The sequence below is a fragment of the Oryza glaberrima genome, chromosome 11, assembly GCF_000147395.1.
Source record: "Oryza glaberrima chromosome 11, OglaRS2, whole genome shotgun sequence".
NCBI lineage: Eukaryota > Viridiplantae > Streptophyta > Magnoliopsida > Poales > Poaceae > Oryza > Oryza glaberrima.
The window spans coordinates 23,266,355-23,284,469 of NC_068336.1; the positions used below are offsets into that span (position 1 = coordinate 23,266,355).

Here is an 18,115-nt window from a genome sequence, read left to right on the forward strand (position 1 = left end):
TTGATGGTGAATCAAGTCATAATAAAATAAATGATAATTACATAAGACGAATGGTCAAACGTTAGATAAAAAAATCAATGGCGTCATATATTAAAATATGGAGGTAGTATTCTTCATGTGATGTAGATCGATCAGACCAATAATTGAGACTGCTGGATGCATATGCATGGCTTATCAATCATCGCACGCGCTAAATTAATTATTCATCTTAGGAATCACAACGTCAACAGAAAAATCGTACTGAATTCATGAAAATGATCCTGACAGATCATACACGATTGTACATGCATAACGTTATCATATATATATATATTGTCATCAAGAAAACCAAAGATGCTATTCACTAATATTTGAGACTATCTCTATTTGTCAAGCAGTTGAGATTTTTGTCTTGTTTATGAGACACTCTTTTAGTACTAGATCAATATGTATCAACAACTCACACATTTATGTGTTTCTTTAATTATCTCGTGGTGAAGGAGCGAGAAGGTTCTGTCCTAAAACTTAAAAAAGTGTATTGGCATAAATTCTTGTCAGTATATATGAAGCAGGATAATAATGCTTAAATAATTATTCAGAAAATAAAAAAAAACAACGCAAACTGAAAATTACACTTCGATCATTTGTACTAATAATTAATTATACTTGAAACCTTAATTTAGATTGTGTAAGTGTGCGTAGGTTATGACACTTGTGCGTGAATGCTAGTAGTGTACTTAGATACTGGTACATATATAAAAGAAAACCGGGCGACTAATAATTAAGGAAGTAGCTATTTTTTACTTGCTAATAACCCACTAATTTTGTACGGTGTAGCTTCTAATATAAGTTGTGAGCCACAACATAGGCAAGACACAAGCAAAGAATTAAGTATTTACCATGTGCGATTATGTGGTTGCAAAGTGTGGTTTTTAAAAACTCTAGCATCAAACCAAATTGTGGCCCAACAAGTTGATGGTGCAGATCGAGCTATTGAAGAATGGACTATATAAACAACCAAGCTGCTGAACTGCAAGAGCAAACCAAATGCAAGTGAACTCTCTTTTGCTTAGATACAAAAATTTTGGCAACTTTGTATCGATCTGGTGCAAGACAACACAAGCCATGGCGGATCAGCTTGTTCACCTCCCCCAACAGCTACTGGTTCTCTTGCTTTTCATCGCCCCTTTCTTCTTCTTCTTCCTCATCCGTTCCATGCGTCGTCGCGATGGCGGTAGCGTCCGGCTCCCGCCATCTCCGTGGGCTCTCCCGGTGATCGGCCACCTGCACCACCTCATGGGCGCGCTCCCGCCGCACCACGCCATGCGCGACATCGCGCTGCGCCACGGGCCGCTCGTGCGGCTCCGGCTCGGCGGCCTCCAAGTCATCCTGGCCTCCTCGGTGGACGCCGCGCGCGAGGTCATGAGGACGCACGACCTCGCCTTCGCGACGCGCCCCTCCACCCGGGTAATGCAGCTGGTCTTCCCCGAGGGCTCGCAGGTAGGGGTGTAAATGGGTCAGCCGCAAACTCACTTATAAGTTAAAATAAATGGGTTCGCGGCTTATTTTAGCCTATAAGTGGGTTTCACGGGTTTGCCACACTCACACCCCTACTCGCAGGGGATCGTCTTCACGCCCTACGGGGATAGCTGGAGGAACCTCCGCAAGATCTGCACCGTCGAGCTGCTGAGCGCCAAGCGCGTCCAGTCCTTCCGGTCGATCCGCGAGGAGGAGGTCGGCCGGCTGCTCCGGGCGGTGGCGGCGGCCTCGCCGGCGCGGCGCGCCGTGAACCTTAGCGAGCTCATTTCGGCCTACTCGGCTGACTCGACGATGCGCGCCCTGATAGGGAGCCGGTTCAAGGACCGGGACAAGTTCTTGATGCTGCTAGAGCGCGGTGTGAAGCTATTCGCCACGCCGAGCTTGCCCGATCTTTACCCGTCGTCGCGCCTCGCCGAGCTGATCAGTAGAAGGCCTCGCCAGATGAGGCGGCATCGCGACGAGGTGTACGCGTTCTTGGACATCATTATCAAGGAGCACCAAGAGAACAGATCTTCCTCGGATGACCAGGAGGACTTGGACTTGGTTGACGTACTCCTGAGGATCCAGAGAAAAGGTGACTTCCCGCTATCCACTGATAACATCAAGACAACAATCGGAGTAAGCATCCTAAAACCATAAAATTTACCAAGCTAATTAAGTTCAAAATTCATGTACTAAGCAAAAAATGAAAATTCGGCTATGTGTCATACAGGACTTGTTCAATGGGGGCAGCGAGACAACGGCGACGACGCTGAAATGGATTATGGCTGAGCTCGTTAGGAACCCGAGAGTGATGCAAAAGGCACAAGACGAGGTTCGAAGAGCGCTTGGCAAACATCACAAAGTTACAGAGGAAGCCCTAAAAAATCTAAGTTACCTACACTTGGTCATCAAGGAGGGGCTCCGGCTGCACCCTCCAGGACTTCCATTGCTCCTACGAGAAAGCCGAACCACAAGCCAGGTATTAGGATTCGATGTGCCTCAAGGAACTATGATACTCGTTAACATGTGGGCTATAAGTAGGGACCCTATGTACTGGGACCAAGCAGAAGAGTTCATCCCAGAGAGATTCGAGCATGTCAACATTGATTACTATGGAACCGATGTCAAGTACATGCCATTCGGAGTAGGTCGACGGATATGTCCTGGAATAGCTTTTGGTCTAGTGAACTTGGAGCTTGTGCTAGCAAGTCTCTTGTACCATTTTGACTGGGAGCTTCCTAATGGGACGGAGCTTGGGAACCTTGATATGAAGGAGGAGATGGGGGCAATCGCACGGCGGCTCCATGATCTTTCGCTTGTTCCAGTCATTCGCCATCCATTACCGGTAGACATGTAATAGCTACCAGTCAGTAGCTGGTGATTTACAAGGGCTACTGTACAAGTTTGAACCAATGCAAGTTAAATAAATAATTTACAAACTTGCTGCATTCACTGCCCAATTACAAGCGTTGGTCCCAGTACATGTTTGCATTAGAAAACATGTATTATCCTTGTTAAAATGCACTTGTACTTTTATATTTGTAATATACCACTATAGGTGTACCCAGTAAATCATGTGTATGAAAATGTGGCAATAAATAAAGTCAGCACCTCTCCATGTGCATGCCTTATTTTAATTGTTTTTGGCTCTTATATGCACTAGGAATCATATATTCATTTGAGTGTCTAAGAAAATTATAAAAAATAATTGGTTCAACATAAACTCATTGGAAAATTAATTCTCAAAAATATTATGCAACAAAAGTAACACACTGTAATTTCAGATTGATTATTTTGCCATTCCATTTGGCACCTTAACAAAATTCTTTAACCCAGCAGAAATCTTGGTCGATAATTTCAGTACCATGATCAACGCCGTACTTCACATTCTCACTGTAATTCAATCATAACTCCATTCTCAGTGTTAACCAAATTTTGCTTTACTAACAGTAGCCTTGGCCCAAGTTAAGTAAAATTTTAACCATGTGAAACGATTAATTGGTGCAAACTAAACACTTTTTGTGTTCTATACTAATGTGGATAGTGTCACTAAGCCTTCTTTACTATTTTTCCAAAGTCATACAGCAGCTCATCTAACCATGGCCTCTGGCAGAGCTAGAGATCATACCCTATCTACACTTAATTAGTAAATTGGACACTCCCCGGGACCTCTTGGGAGCAGATGAAAATCGAAGCGCAAAACATCTAGATACAACACCAACACTTCTTTGTCTGTCAGCTAGGCCTTTGAGCATGTGGGATTCATTTGTCGGTTAGCTAGAGAACACAATGCTAGCTCAGCCCCTTTCCCTGAGGAACGCATGCCACGCGGATGGACATGTCCCGTCACTACTAGAGAAATCTTTATTGGTGCCGGTTCCGCTCCGGCTACAGGAGTCGGTTTTCTAGCTGGAAGTCTGGAACCAATTTAGGGTACTAACACCTAATAGCATTGGTGTTGGTCAAAAACCCGGTACTTAAAGTATTGATGTCGGTTTTGCACGTAACCAATGCTTATAATTGATAAAAGGTGTTGGTGTTTTCAATTCGCACCTTTAGACCTATACCTATTTAAGGTTCTGTAGTAGTGCATGCCGTCAGCCGGCCACCTCACCATTGACTACCTCCCGACCTCGGTGTTTAGCAAGCTGCTGTACCGACCTCCTCTTTCTCTCATTGTCATCTCGTTCCGCGGAGAAACCAACAGTGCCACCGCCACTCAGTCTCTAGTTGAGCTCGCCGCCTCGCTTCTGTGTTTCATGCTTTCGGCCTAGCTTGGTGGACGCAGCCACCACATGAACGCTTAGCAGTCTTTGTCGATCGTCACCTCAAATCGGTCTAGGAGACCTGCCACTCGACGCCGAGGAGCCCTGAGTCTTCATCCCCAAATCTGCTAGAGGTTTTTTCTACCTCGGTGTTGTGTCGTTGACAAGTGGGCCATACTGTGCTTAGTGTGCCCGGACCGGTCTTAGCGAGTGTTTAAAATTTTCAGGGTTTTATATTGTAAGAGTGCTTAGAATTGCATGTGGATCCAAGGACTTAATTGTAATTGTATATACATTGGTTGGTTTCCTTTTAACACGTGCTTCCTGTAACTTTCCATGGAGCCAAGGGGATTTCCTGCGTAATTGCCGTACGTTCACTGACCTGCAGGTCCATTCTTCTGAACTAAAAAATGTACAAACTTTTAAAATTCGTGGGAAACATATTAGCACCAAATGAGACAGACCAAATTTTGTTAGACCGATGATTTCTACTCTTTAATCCTGTGCACAATAATTTGACAAAACTAGCTCTGATAATTCCACAGAATTTTTTTTTTAACTACGGCTTTGCAGCTCCCATTTCTCCTACTAGAAATGAGCAACAGCTTAAATAGAGAAAAATTTATAGCGTATTAAATCCATGTAGTATAAAACATGTAAAATTCATAATAAACTACCAGTGTAAATCCATGCGAAATAAACAATTAATTAAAGGCCTGCTAGCTAGGATGGATGGTCCCAACAAGTGTAAAATACGGAAAGAAGTCCATAAAAAAATACGGCCCATATGGAATCCAATTCATGGGACATTATTTTGGGGAAGCAAAGGTCCCACATATTTGGAAAAAAAAGGGGGGAAAATCCGGTCCATATGTGATGCGTCAACCTACCCTTTAGCAGAAGCCTGATAAGATAAATGTTCTTGAGATCACCAAACTTCACTATTGCACCAGTGAGAAGGAAATGGTAAATTTATTGCATATCCAAAAAAATTACCCCTGCTCTGCCCTCACATTATATTTCCTCTAGCTTCTTACATTTTTTTTTTGACGAAGTCAATATATATGCGCTCCTATATATGCATGGTAGAAGAGCAAAGAAAAAACAGTTAATAATACCGAGCAAATTGCTACCACGGGTAAACAGTTAATAATTGCTACCACGGGAAAAAACAGTCAATATATATATATATGCATTTTCGCTCTTCTGCCATGGCAAACACTTGGAGAAACTGAAGGCTATAGTTAATTTTATTTAAACTACTCGCATATACTACCATGGTTGGATTTCTACCCATTATCAAGAAATCCACTTGCATATACATGCGGGGGAAGATGACACAGGAGGATGAGAATGAGAGGCAAGGAGGAAAAATGAAGTGCAACAGAAGCTAATGCGTCGAGCAAACCTATGCAATATTCAGCAATGATAAGCATCTCATGCTGTTGATAATTGGAGAAATGCACCTAATGTTATCTTTACTGCAGTTCGAGGTGCCTCTAAAGTTGGTCTAATTTCCCCATGGCAGCAAGACGAAAGTTGTACTGCCCTGCAGGCATCTCCAGAAATATTTTTATTCTAACCGAAGAAAACAAAACAAGTGGAAAATTCCAAAGATGTACCTCTGTGGAATCTGGTACTAAAGTGTGAAGGAAGAGGGTGGGTGGCAACGTCACTGGCAGTGGCGAGGTGGTGTGTGGGGAGGAGGAGCGGGCCTCGGCAATTGTTGCCTCCCGGGTCGCCCTGCAGAGAGTGACACGGGAGTCTTTTCTTCTCTTTCAAATAGTACTTAATTAGGCTGTGCATACTCTTTTGTGATGAAAAATTATATAGCATAAAACATACACACCGTTCAAGATATATTAATCATCGTTATAGAAATTGTGTATATAGCCACCCAAGTGTACGGGACTAACTGGGTGAAAGAATAGGCGCACGCGATAAATACTAGAAGTTAGGTTGTAGGTGTTCACAAATTAAATGCTTTCACTATCTAGAAACAAATGAAAACGAGTTGTTCTATTATTAATTTCACAGCTGGTAGAATTAATAGACCGACAAAAAAAATTCTCTCCATGCATGGCCCAAAAGAAAATCATACCACAAATGGTTTCCATGCAAATACCTATATCAGCCCATGCGATTGGTTTGCACACCTGAATACTACCTCCGTTTTTTAATGTGTTTTTTAATATATGATGCTATTGACTTTTTAATTAACATTTAATCATTCGTCTTATCCAAAACTTTTGTGCAAATATAAAAATATTTAAATCATGCTTTAAGAATTAAAGTTTGCTGATAAATCAAGTCATAATAAAATAAATAATAATTACATAATTTTATTGAATAGTCGTATGTATCTCGAATAGTGAACGCCATCATATATTAAAAAAAAAGAGCAATTTTACGGTTCTTGAGGAGGTAACATGAGATACCAAAAATTTAGTATAAAATTTGGTACCTCATGGTAACTCATAGTACCTAGGTACCAAGAAGTACTAAATTTACAATCTAAAAAGTGTTACCTCATGATACCTCCTCAAGAACTGTAAAATTGCTAAAAAAAAAAGAGCGAGTACGTGATATATATATGTGTGTGGTTCTCCATATAACCAGCTTACTAGCTGGTACTATTTGTTAAGCCTCTGCGAGCCATCTCTCCCATGTTTTAAACTCACATCCAATTCCCTATGTCCTAGGACTAGGCCAGGGGAAAGATTTGATCCCAAGTTGATTTGCTCGGAAATGAAACAAAAAAAATTTCAGATAGTTTTTCAATTCGTTTCGTCGGAGTCTCGATCGTTGTAGCTAGTCATGATAGACGCTGAGAATGAGGGGCATCAAGAAAGAACGTTCTAAAGGCAGTGTTTATGTCCCTTAGGTAGGACATGACACAAGTGGTTAATCGAGACTTCGCCGACAGCGCCAACCACTGTATCTCTAGCTATTCCAGGTATTCGGCTGGGACGTACGAGCTCACTGCAGAGAAAAATAGCTAGTGTTGGAAGGCTCTTGATAGCTAGCTCTGTAAGTTAACTACGCCTAGGCCTCTTGCAGATGGCAAGCTTTGTAGAGTCCTAACTTACTGGAAAGCGATTGATCTTGCCAGCGTCTTCCCAATGGCAACTATGACAATTCAAGAATGGAATCAGATATATATATATCTCTCCCCACTGAAAATTGACACAATTATTGCCAGGTGATCACAATTATGATGTATTTGATACTTTTGATCCTGTATCCTTGGATGGATATAATTTGTTTTCTATATGTTTGACCACCAATATGCATTGGAATATATTACCTCCGTCTCAAAATAAGTGCAGCCATAAATTTTCATGTCTAACTTTGATCGTTCGTTTTATTTGAATTTTTTTATGATTAGTATTTTTATTGTTATTAGATTAAAAAACATGAATAATACTTTTTGCGTGACTTGTGTTTTTTAGTTTTTTCAAAAAAAAAGACGGACGATCAAAGTTGGGCATAAAAATTTATGTCTACGCTTATTTTGGGACGGAGGGTGTAATTCCCTAATACATTAGTAGACCGATTGTTCAAAATGTTCCCCTCTGAGTGTATGCTGATGCTAGAACAACCATGATATATATATATATATATATAACCAAATTGTCTTTAACTAGAAGTTCATTTTTCTTGCGAGGGCTCCTTACTAGAATTTATCTGTCGGTTAATTTAGCTTTTCTTTGTTATTGACTATAGATGTTGAGAATGAGGGGCACCTGGAAACTAAGTAGCAACATAGGCTTAGATACATGTAGAGGGAATGGCTCTAATGGAGGATGTACAAGGGCTCTTAGATGTTTCTATCATTTCGCCAAGCACTCTATTTCGAGTGATTCCACGATCTGGGCCTCAAGATGAGAAAATTGCATATCTACCGTCGTATAAAACTGGATTCGCTAGAATACCATTACTCAAATGGGTTTCGCTAGAATACCATCCTCAACCGAATACAATTAATCTGATACAATACCATTTTCATCATTTTCGGCTAATAGAAAATATGTTGCTATTTCTTAAGTTTTATTGTGCCGAAACTGCTCGTAGCTTTTTCCTTTTCCTCTCTATCCTGTCCCTGGTTATTCTCGCTCACGTATTCCTGCTGTTGACTGAGCGCTTGCCAAGGCGGAAGCACGTTCTCGCCGGAGTCGAGCAACAAGCGATGCTGCCGGGCACTGGATGGATCATTCACTAGGTTTGCTTCCCCTTTTTCATGAGCTATCGATTCTCCCCATTTGTCATTTCAACCGATTTGGTATGTTCGTTTAGAGTTTGCTTCTAGCTTGTCCGCAGCTCCATGGATGACTATAATTGGTTAGGAAATCTCGGGAGGTATGGACTTCTCTTGTTTTCACTGATTTTTCTAAGGCATTTTACCATAGTTATGCATTGTAGGTATGCACTGAGTTTGGATAATGTCTTCTGACTTTGTGCATTTATTTTTCATCACCATCACCACCGTCTAGAGGAGCCAAAACTCGATACAGGACAAACAATATGATCGGGACCGCAAAGCTGTAGGGTTATGTGGAAAAGCAGAGCGCGGATGGGACGTGGAATCTGGCCAGAAGGAACAGAGACTGGGGTGTGTTTAGTTCACGATAAAATTGGAAGTTTAGTTGAAATTGGATCGATGTGACAGAAAGTTTGTGTGTAGGAAAGTTTTGATGTGATGGAAAAATTGAAAGTTTGAAGAAAAAATTTGGAACTAAACTTGGCCTAGATTGGATGAGAGTTAGCAATCACAGGAGACGAGGCAGGTGAGGAACCCTGATCACATAAGAAACCCACCTCGAGTCGCCTAGCAGCGCTGAGGACAATCGTCATAGAGAAGAAAGGACTTCCTGATATTGTAAATCATAATTTTACAATAATTGAAGAGGTAAATCGGACTTTACTCAATTTAATTTCCTGGGCATCTGCACCCAAGCAGGCCTACCTGTAGGAGCCACTGTAAATAATTGTCCAAGTCCAATTATAATTACTCCCACTTTTTTCTAAAAAAAAGGATTTGTAGGCATGCATAGATATAGTAGACCTCCCTCCTTGCATACCTACCACACTCCCATGCATGTATAAAACTAACAGTATAACTGTACAAGCATATATGTGTGCATGCGAGACTAAGTTCTCTAGATCCTGCTAGTGCATCTTGACACACTTTCTAACACAGAAATCAAGGGAAAAAGATGCAAGTTTGATATTACAATAGTCTATATACCAATGGCTTGCAAATTACACATATGCATGTAATAAGAAGATTAGTAATATGCCTACTTTCCAAGGAAGGCAGAGGCTAGGACTAGGAGTAAGAGGCACCAGGAAGAGTGTAGGTCGTCCATTGTGAAACTGTAGGAGCTTGTCCTTGCTGGGCATTGTTGAATTGCTAGCTGCTATTCACGCCAATTGCTGGGCTTTGGCACTACATGTTTTCAGAGGAACAGCTTAGCTTTTGCGAACTTGGGAAGAAGAGACCTACCCCAAATTGCCAGGAGAAGCAACCACCACTAAACTGGAACAAGCTTCCACGCCGATTCCTCTTCCTCTCATTTTGTGAGATGAGGGATAGAGTTTAAGCAGATTTTGATAAAATAGAAAATCGATGAAATATTTTCAAAGAAAAAAAATATCCTGGCCTTGGACCGTAATATATTGGAAATTGAATTCCAGTAAGATATATGTACGGATCCTGTTCCACGACCATGTCCCCGGATAATTTATTGATCTGTTTAATTTGGATTCACAGTACGTAACGAGGATAAAATGTTCTTTTTGATGCAGGTGTGCTTCCTGCAGGGTTAACAATTTCGGGTAGAAAATATTTTTTTCCTTTTTTTGGTTGGGGGGGGCGGGGACGTAATATCAGGAATTGTGAATATTTCAGTCCCAAGTAATTTAAATTTTGAACAATTGTTTGTCAATTTTAAATAAATTTGGCTAAATTAAAAAAAGTTGAACATTTTGGGGACAATTGTTTCATGCGCACATTTTGAAAATTGTTTTCTTCTCAGATGAAAAAAAAATTCAGTCCATGATACAAAATTGCCGGCCGGACACCATTCAATCCCAATCAACGAGAGAATAAAGAGTGTTGGCAGTTCATCATGGTAGAACAACGGGAGCATCACTTTAATTTGTCAGAATCGCCTCACTTGAATCGCTAAGTGTCTTGTGCATGCATGAAACAATAAACTTGATTCAGTTTTACAGCAGGACGCACACCAGTATATTTGTTTATCCGTTAATTTTAGATTCTGGGTTCAGAATATATAACTGCATTGATCACCATGGAAGAAGGAGGATATATAAACCGATGATTAGATCGATCCGTTTGATCACCCTTCACCATGGAGGCACTGACCATGGCTGGTCAATCGCCGTTGTCGAAACGTTCAATCAACATGGTTTAAACCCAGAAAAACCAGAATGAGCAAGCTAGACAATCAGGACAAATTGTATATATGGGCCTAGCCTAGTTAACTTGTGAGCAGATCTAGCTGTGTGCTGCCTCGCCCTGCATTTGTACGTAGATTGAAATTTTTTAGATTCAAAAATTGATTTTTTTTTTCATACCATCCTTAAGGAGGAGGTACCAAGTCCTTAACTCTTGTAAACATGATCTTAAGCAATGCATGGTCACTAATTTTGCTCAGGCGCAATTCGGTGTAATTAATGACATGTGTCAATTGGAGTGATCGATGCCATCTTTCTTTGTTCATGTTCTGCCTCTGAATTGTTGAAGTTATTGAGGTAGCTCGTTTTGAGATCGTCTGCTTGATAAAGAAGACGTTGCAGGCGATCGTCCTCCGTGTGCACCGTCACCTGCAAGGAGAGAATCGCACTATGAAATCCCCTCCAATGGTTTCATATATAGGATCGGTTATCTCAGGGTTTATGCGAGAGGATGACAGGATGTGGAGAGATTGTTCTCCTTCCATTATATGGACTCCTTTCTTCAGGGCCGGCCCTAGGGGTAGGCCAGTTGTGCGACCGCCTAGGGCCCAGGCCGGAGGGGGGCCCATCACTTACCCCACCCCCCCCCCCCCCCCCCGCGTCCCAGCCCAGCACCGCAGGCGGCAGGCCCAACAGAGTCCAGCGATCAATGCGCGTGCGGCGTGCGCGATTGCAGTTGTGCGTCGCTTCGATCTACCCGCGACTGCGACTCGCGAGACCAGAGAGGCAGAGATCGAGGCCGAGCCGCATCGCTTCGTCGCCCCGAAATCCCGAATCGCTGCCGATGCCCTAGACAGTCCGCAACCGCGACCGTGAAAGCCAAAAACCAAGCCGAGAGATCAGACTTCAGAGACGGAGACTGCCTGTGTGCCGTCGCCTGATCGCTCGCCTCGCCATCGCCGGCGGCCGGCCCGGCCAACCGCTGTGGTGCATGGCTGCCTGTCCGCGGTCCGCCTGAGTGATTCCTCCTGTGATCGACCTTATGGACTGACCGTCAATTCGTCATCAATTGTTTGCCTCTCCTCCCCAGCACTAAGGTAGGTCACAGAACTATGCCTTTATCAATCAATTTCAATTCATAGTTATTGTTGTATAGATATAATTTGCTTTGCAATTTCACTATTTCAGGTGTTATAATGTTACCCAAAAAACATTTGTCGGGTGCTCAGAAAAGAAACAAAAGAAAACGAGAATATCAATTATTGAAAAACTATGTAAGGTCAACTATGTCACAGAATGGCTTGGCTATGTGCAGCATTGAGAAGAATATCTTGCACAACATTGATCTTCAAACTGTCATTATTGATCTCGCTTCAAGAAATGTGAGAAGAAGCTCTTTTTTATAAGGGACATAGGATATTTGTGGTCTCCTATTAAGGTATTCGTACTCATTTTTCAATTGTGTTTTTTTAGTTGTCAATTATACTATCGATATTATTTATCGAGAATAAATTGCTCTATTGCAACTTACAAACTACTTGATTGACTATTTATCATGTTAGAGATGTTTATTTGTGTCACTCTATGGTATATGCTTTATAGAGTCAAGTTTCTATAAGGGCCCATAGTGTCAAGTTCGCCTAGGGCCTTCCAAATGTCAGGACCGGCCCTGTCTTTCTTTTATATCGCTGTGGGGCTACTGATCAATAGGAAAAAGTACATCGAAGGTCCCTCATCTTGTCATCGGATTCCAAAATCGTCCTCCAACCACAAAACCAGATATTTGACATCCCTCATCTTACAAAACCGAATCACTTTTGGTCCTCGGGCGGTTTTGACTCCGGTTTTGTCTGACGTAGCAGCTGACTCGGCGTGGGTCCCACATGGGCCCCATGCGTCATCCTCATCTTTCCCTCCCCTCTCCACTTTTCTTGCTGTCTCCTTCCCTCTCCACGGGCAGGACTACGGAGCAGCTGGGTGCGCTAGCGGGCGCGGGCGGCAACTGGGCACGGCTGGTGGCCGGCAGGGGAGCAGCTAGGTGCGGCCAGCCGGCGTAGGCGGCGGGGGAGCATCTGGGCGCGAGTGACGGGCGCAGGCGACGGGAGGAGCACTAGCAACAGCCTTTGATGGCGTGGCGACACGACGACGGCGGTGACATGGGAGCAGGGTTGGAAATTTCGGACCGAAATTTCGGAAATTTCGGTCATTTCGGTCCCCTCCGAAACGATATTAATTCGGTTGAAATTTTCGAAACTTTCAATTTTTTCATGAATTTGGGTAATATTTGTTCAAATTCAACTAAATTTTGTTCAAAATTTCGAAAATTTCGGACCGAAATTTCAGAAATTTTGGGATTTCGGTGACCCCCGATCAAAACCACTATACTGATATAGTGAACCCTGCACGGGAGCCCCGACGAAGCCCCCTTCCCGACGCTGCCTCCTCCTCTCCCCTTCCCTTATTCTTATCGAAAACTGCATCGATAAATGGCGGATGGTGTTGCCCAGCTGAGCCACGACGTCGCGTGCGTATCCGGTGAAGAGGGATTTGAGGTCCGACTTGACGTCGATGAGCGCGCGCCTCGTACATTCCGAGCATGAGGTAGAGCTTCTCCGTCGCCGGGGTTGACATGGCCATGACGTCCGCAAAGCCGATGAGCTGCAGGATGCATCCCCTTGGGATGTCGGCGAAACACTCATGGCCGAGCTTGTTTTGGCTGTCTTTGGCTAGCTCTTTGCTGCAGAAAAGCTCACATGAACTCTTTGAATCGCCATAACTATAGAGCTGGTCCGTGCAGTTTTTGATACTTGATAGGCATAGCCCCGACGACGCACATCCCTTGCTGGTGACGAGAATAATGGCAATTCCCTGAATAATTTGGGCGCGGGCGATGGGTGCAGCCGCCGCGACCAACCACCGCTGTGGCTGCGGGGCTCTTCCCGTTAGAGCGGCGCTTGGCGTCGTTGTTGCGGCGTGGAAGGCGGCAACAAGAAGATGGTGGCTGTAGGTGACGAGATGGAGACGGAGTCTGCTCGGGAGAGCACGGCAGCAACGAGGCGGTGATGGTGCCGGTGGGTGACGAGATCGGGCTCGATGCCATCATCCTTTATCCGGCGGAGTCGGCAAGGACGGGAAGGAGCTGCGTGATCTCCGACGGCGTCGGAGAGCGCGAGCAGCGCGGCGGCGGCTTGGCAGAGGGGCCTGCCTGCCCGCGCGCAGCTCCTTCCCCCGCCGCCCGTGCCCGCTGGTGGCGCGGGCGTGCCAAGCTGCTCCCCTGCCGTGGCCCGTATAGAAACGTGGAGAGAGTAAGAGAGGGGGAGAGGAGAGAGGAAGAAGAGGCTGACGTGTGGGGCCCACGTGGGTCCCACACTTAGTCAGTTGCCACATCAGACAAAACCAGAGTCAAAACCGTCCGAGGACCTAAAGTGACCCGGTTTTGTAAGATGAGGGATGACAAATATCTGGTTTTATAGTTGGAGGACGATTTTGTAATCCAATAGCAAGATAAGGGACCTTCGATGTACTTTTTCACTGATCAATATAATGCACTTAATTTACAATATAAAGCCCGTGGCCAATGCGTGGGCCTACGGGTCGAATTGGCCACGGGTATGATTCTCTCTGCTAAGAGATTATTTCTCAACAAAGATGTACCATATTTTAATTGGTCCAATTTTTTTTGAAAAATTGTTACATTTCTAGTTAGGTGTGTTAATTTGTATCTTGGTTACTTCTTTAAAGGCTGTGTTCAGGAGGTGAAGTTAGTTTAGAAACTCACCTCCCATGCATGAAAAATAGGGCGACACATTTTCTTAAGATTAATTAAGTATTTACTAATTTTATTTGAAAAATGGATTAATATGATTTTTTAAAGCAATTTTTGTATATAATTTTTTTTAAAAAAACACCGTTTACTATTTTGAAAAGTGTACATGCGAAAAACGAGGAAAGTGAGTTGGGAAAGTTGGGGAAAAAACTTAGCCTTAGACAATTAATAAAATTGCACTCATAAATTGGTTGCAAAAAGAAGCAAACGTTCATCCATGACAGTGAATTGGTCTAGCCAGCTACTCCCTTTGTCTCAAAAAAAAATGCAACCTAGAAGGGGTCACGTCCTGTACGTACTAGGAGGGGTCACAGGTTGCCTTTCTTTCTTAAGGACGGAGGGAGTAAGAACAGCCGACCACGTAATTTTGGCCTCAATTATGCAAGCAATACTTTTCAGGCTCTGCTTTATATTCGTACAGTGAGGATGAGAGGCACCTGGAAGAAAATAAGCCATATTTTAGATGATTTGGAGGAGCACCATTTTTTTTTAGAGAAGGGTATTCTTACCCGGCCTCTACATCCAACTGGATATATACGGCCATTGAAATAGGAATTTAGCTCCGCAAACAACCCAATCTGAAATTTGCTTCTATGGAGGTTTGAACTCAGCATTTTGAGGTACAGGTCACTGCAACCACTAGGCACCATGGCTGAAAGAGGCCATTTTGCCAATTCAAAACTACCACCGTGTGTTTGACTGCCGCTGAGTCGGATCAGCTGCCTACCTCCACCATATGGTTACTTGCGTCTTCTATAGATTGCAAGAGTTCCAGAGCCGATGCACGGCAGGCATGGCCAAGTTCCCAGGCTCCGCCTCATCATTTTTTAACTTCAGAGTACTAAATTAAGTGGCCGGTCCTAATAAGCAGTTGAAAAGGTATGCCTTAAGTCATAGTCATTGTCTCATTGAGCTATATTGATGCTTTAATTTGTACGCGTCAACAAATTGTTGGGCCAAATCTCTCTCATCCTTTCTCTCTGCCTTCATATATTACTACAGAAAAGGGTCATCCGAGCCGGTTGAAAAACCATCACAGGTGTCGGATTTCCCAACTGGCACCACGGAGACGGTATAGATGACTCTAACTAATTGGTGCTAGTTTTAGAACCAACACCTCTATCAGTATGCGAGGCAAAAAGAAAAATGGCTTGATGCAGCGGCTTGAATCGAGCCGATGCATCGAGTTGCTCCTCATTGCCCCAAATCTAAATTCAAATCTCCAAATTAAAATCCATTAACATACACAGAATCAACAACAAAAACATTCAAAAATCGAACTCGGGTCCACCTGTTTTGGGTGCCACCTCGCCATCGCTGATGACTCCGACGGAGGGTGCGGGGGAGAGGCTGGTCGCTGGCCGGGGCGAAAATGGCCGCTGGCCATCGGCACCAGCCGCTGTTCGTCGGGCGCCCACCAAGGCGAGACCGGCTGCCGATGGAGAGGGTGGGAGATCTATAGGAGGGAAGAAGGATAGGGAGGAGGAGGGGATGTGGAGAAGGAGAGAGAAATGAGAGGTGGGGATGGGATAAGGATGAGGAATAGAGAGTTAAATAACCGTACGTAGTTTTTTTCTTCCTATACATTGGTTTGGCTAATAGTTACACCACCGACACCTATAGATGTCGGTTTTAACAATTTTGATACCTTTATACGTTTTAAGTAGTGATATTACTTCGCTCGTTCTTCTAAGTGTTAAAGAGTTAATAAACTCGAGCGGAAATGAGTAACTAGGTACCTATTCTAAACCAGATACAAAACGTTATACGTACGTGCGATGGGATTAATTATGCACTGCTTCAGCACGTAAGCTGTTCAGTTTTGGCACTTAACCAATTACTCCCTTCGTGCTTAAATATTTGACACCGTTCACTATTTTAAATATGTTTAACCGTTTGTCTTATTCAAAAAATTTAATTAATTATTGATTATTTTTCTATCATTTGATTTATTGTTAAATATACTTTTATGTATACATATAATTTTGCATATTTCATAAAAGTTTTTGAATAAGACGAACGGTCAAACATATTTAGAAAAATCAACGGCGTCAAATATTTAGTAACGAAGGGAGTAATAACTAATGCAAATCGTCTTTTATTTGCCCTCCGTACTATGATTAAATACATTGATCGGCAAGCAATTCTTCAAAGTCTCGCCAGCTACGTTATTATATATACATCCATCGATCATCAGGCAATTCATGAAGAATGGCTTTCCTGATCGAGTTAGCTCTTTACAGGAGAAAAAAAATTATCCGTTTGTTCAGCTTCGTCAGAAACTGAATTATGTAGTGAGAATGAGAGGCATCAAGAAATGACAAGGTCCGATGGGAACACAAGATTGCGAATATTTGTTCGGCAGATGCTCCTACGCTGCTCAAGTAAGCTCCTGTCATCGGCCTCGCTGAGAAGAGCGTTGATATATCGTGCGACCATACCAAATGACCCGATTGGCTTGTAACTAATGGTGTGCTAGACCATTTGGAAGGATAGGTAGCTTAAAACTGTACGGCGCAGTCTGTCTTTAGCCCTCTGAAAAACTCCCATGTGGATGTCGTTTGCAATATATATTCTATTCTAACACTGCTGGAGCAGAATTAATTCTAGTGTACACACGCATATATGTGCTTCTATAGCTTCCATACATCGTATTGTCAAAAGTTTAAAATCTATTAGAACTCAAACGAAGATCATACACGGGTGGAATTGGCCACGTACGGGTATATGATTCTTTCTGTTGAGAAATTATTTCACAACAAAGAGGTACCATATTTTAATTGGTCCTCTTTAAAATTAACATTTCTAGCTAGCTAGGTGTGTCAGTTTGTACCTCGGTTACTTCCTTCAATCTAGACACTAAAATTGCATTCATAAATAGGTTGCAAAAAGACGCAAACGTTCATCCATGACAACCAACTAGCCAGCCAGCTAGAGAACAGCCGGCCAAGTAATTTTGGCCTCAATTAATTATACTAGCAATACTTTGCAGGCTCTGCTTTATATTCGTACAGCCAGAATGAGAAGCACGTAGGACTAACAAACAGTCTGGATGACCTGTGACGCCCGGTCGCTCCGCTCCTTGGCGACGCGGGCGGCAAAACCTCGCCGTCGCCCGAGCAGCCACCGGCAAAGCCGGGCGGCGGCGGGGCTCCCTTCTCCCTCACTCCAAGTCAGTCGGTTGGGGCGCCGACGACCTCGGAAAACGAGAGCACGGCCCCGGCGACGACGGCCAGATCCGGCGCCGTCGAGCTTGGATCCAACCCCCCTTGGCCGGATCTGGGCTGGGACGCGCGGGTCGGCGGCGGCGCGGCGCGTGGGCCACGCGGCGGCGGCACGAGGGCCGCGCGGCGGCGGCGGCGGCGGCGGATGTGGCGCGAGGGCCGCGCGGGTCGGCGGCGGCGCGGCGCGTGGGCCACGCGGCGGCGGCGTGAGGGTCGCGCGGAGGCGGCGGCTGCGGCCGCGGCGTGGGGTCTGCGCGGAGGTGGCGGCGGCGCGAGGACCGAGCTTGGCAGCGTGCGTCGAGGGCGCATGAGGGAGGAGCTCTTCCATATGGCCTGGTGGATTGCGTAGGGAAGCGACTGGCGGCGGCTGCACCTCGTCT

The 18,115-nt window shown here is 44.1% G+C and overlaps 1 protein-coding gene across 2 annotated transcripts; it reads left to right on the top strand.

Moving 5' to 3' along the window:
• The first annotated feature begins 990 nt into the window (after window positions 1–990).
• Window positions 991–3,127, top strand: LOC127754031 (desmethyl-deoxy-podophyllotoxin synthase-like). Of its 2 annotated transcripts, none has more exons than XM_052279483.1 (3): window positions 991–1,479; window positions 1,600–2,136; window positions 2,231–3,127. In XM_052279483.1, exons 1-3 carry the CDS (start codon window positions 1,027–1,029, stop codon window positions 2,855–2,857), a joined length of 1,617 nt encoding a protein of 538 aa, XP_052135443.1. In that variant the 5' UTR covers window positions 991–1,026; the 3' UTR covers window positions 2,858–3,127. The 2 variants fall into 2 exon arrangements, with proteins under 2 accessions (XP_052135443.1, XP_052135444.1); XM_052279484.1 differs by having other exon boundaries at window positions 991–1,446.
• The last annotated feature ends 14,988 nt before the right edge of the window (window positions 3,128–18,115 follow it).

Excerpts from the sequence above, each read along its gene's own strand:
- LOC127754031 (XM_052279483.1), top strand. The coding sequence starts at position 1,027 with ATGCAAGTGAACTCTCTTTTGCTTAGATACAAAAATTTTGGCAACTTT. Across the intron at positions 1,480-1,599 it reads TCTTCCCCGAGGGCTCGCAG|GGGATCGTCTTCACGCCCTA; the intron begins GTAGGGGTGTAA and ends CCCTACTCGCAG. Across the intron at positions 2,137-2,230 it reads ACATCAAGACAACAATCGGA|GACTTGTTCAATGGGGGCAG; the intron begins GTAAGCATCCTA and ends TGTGTCATACAG.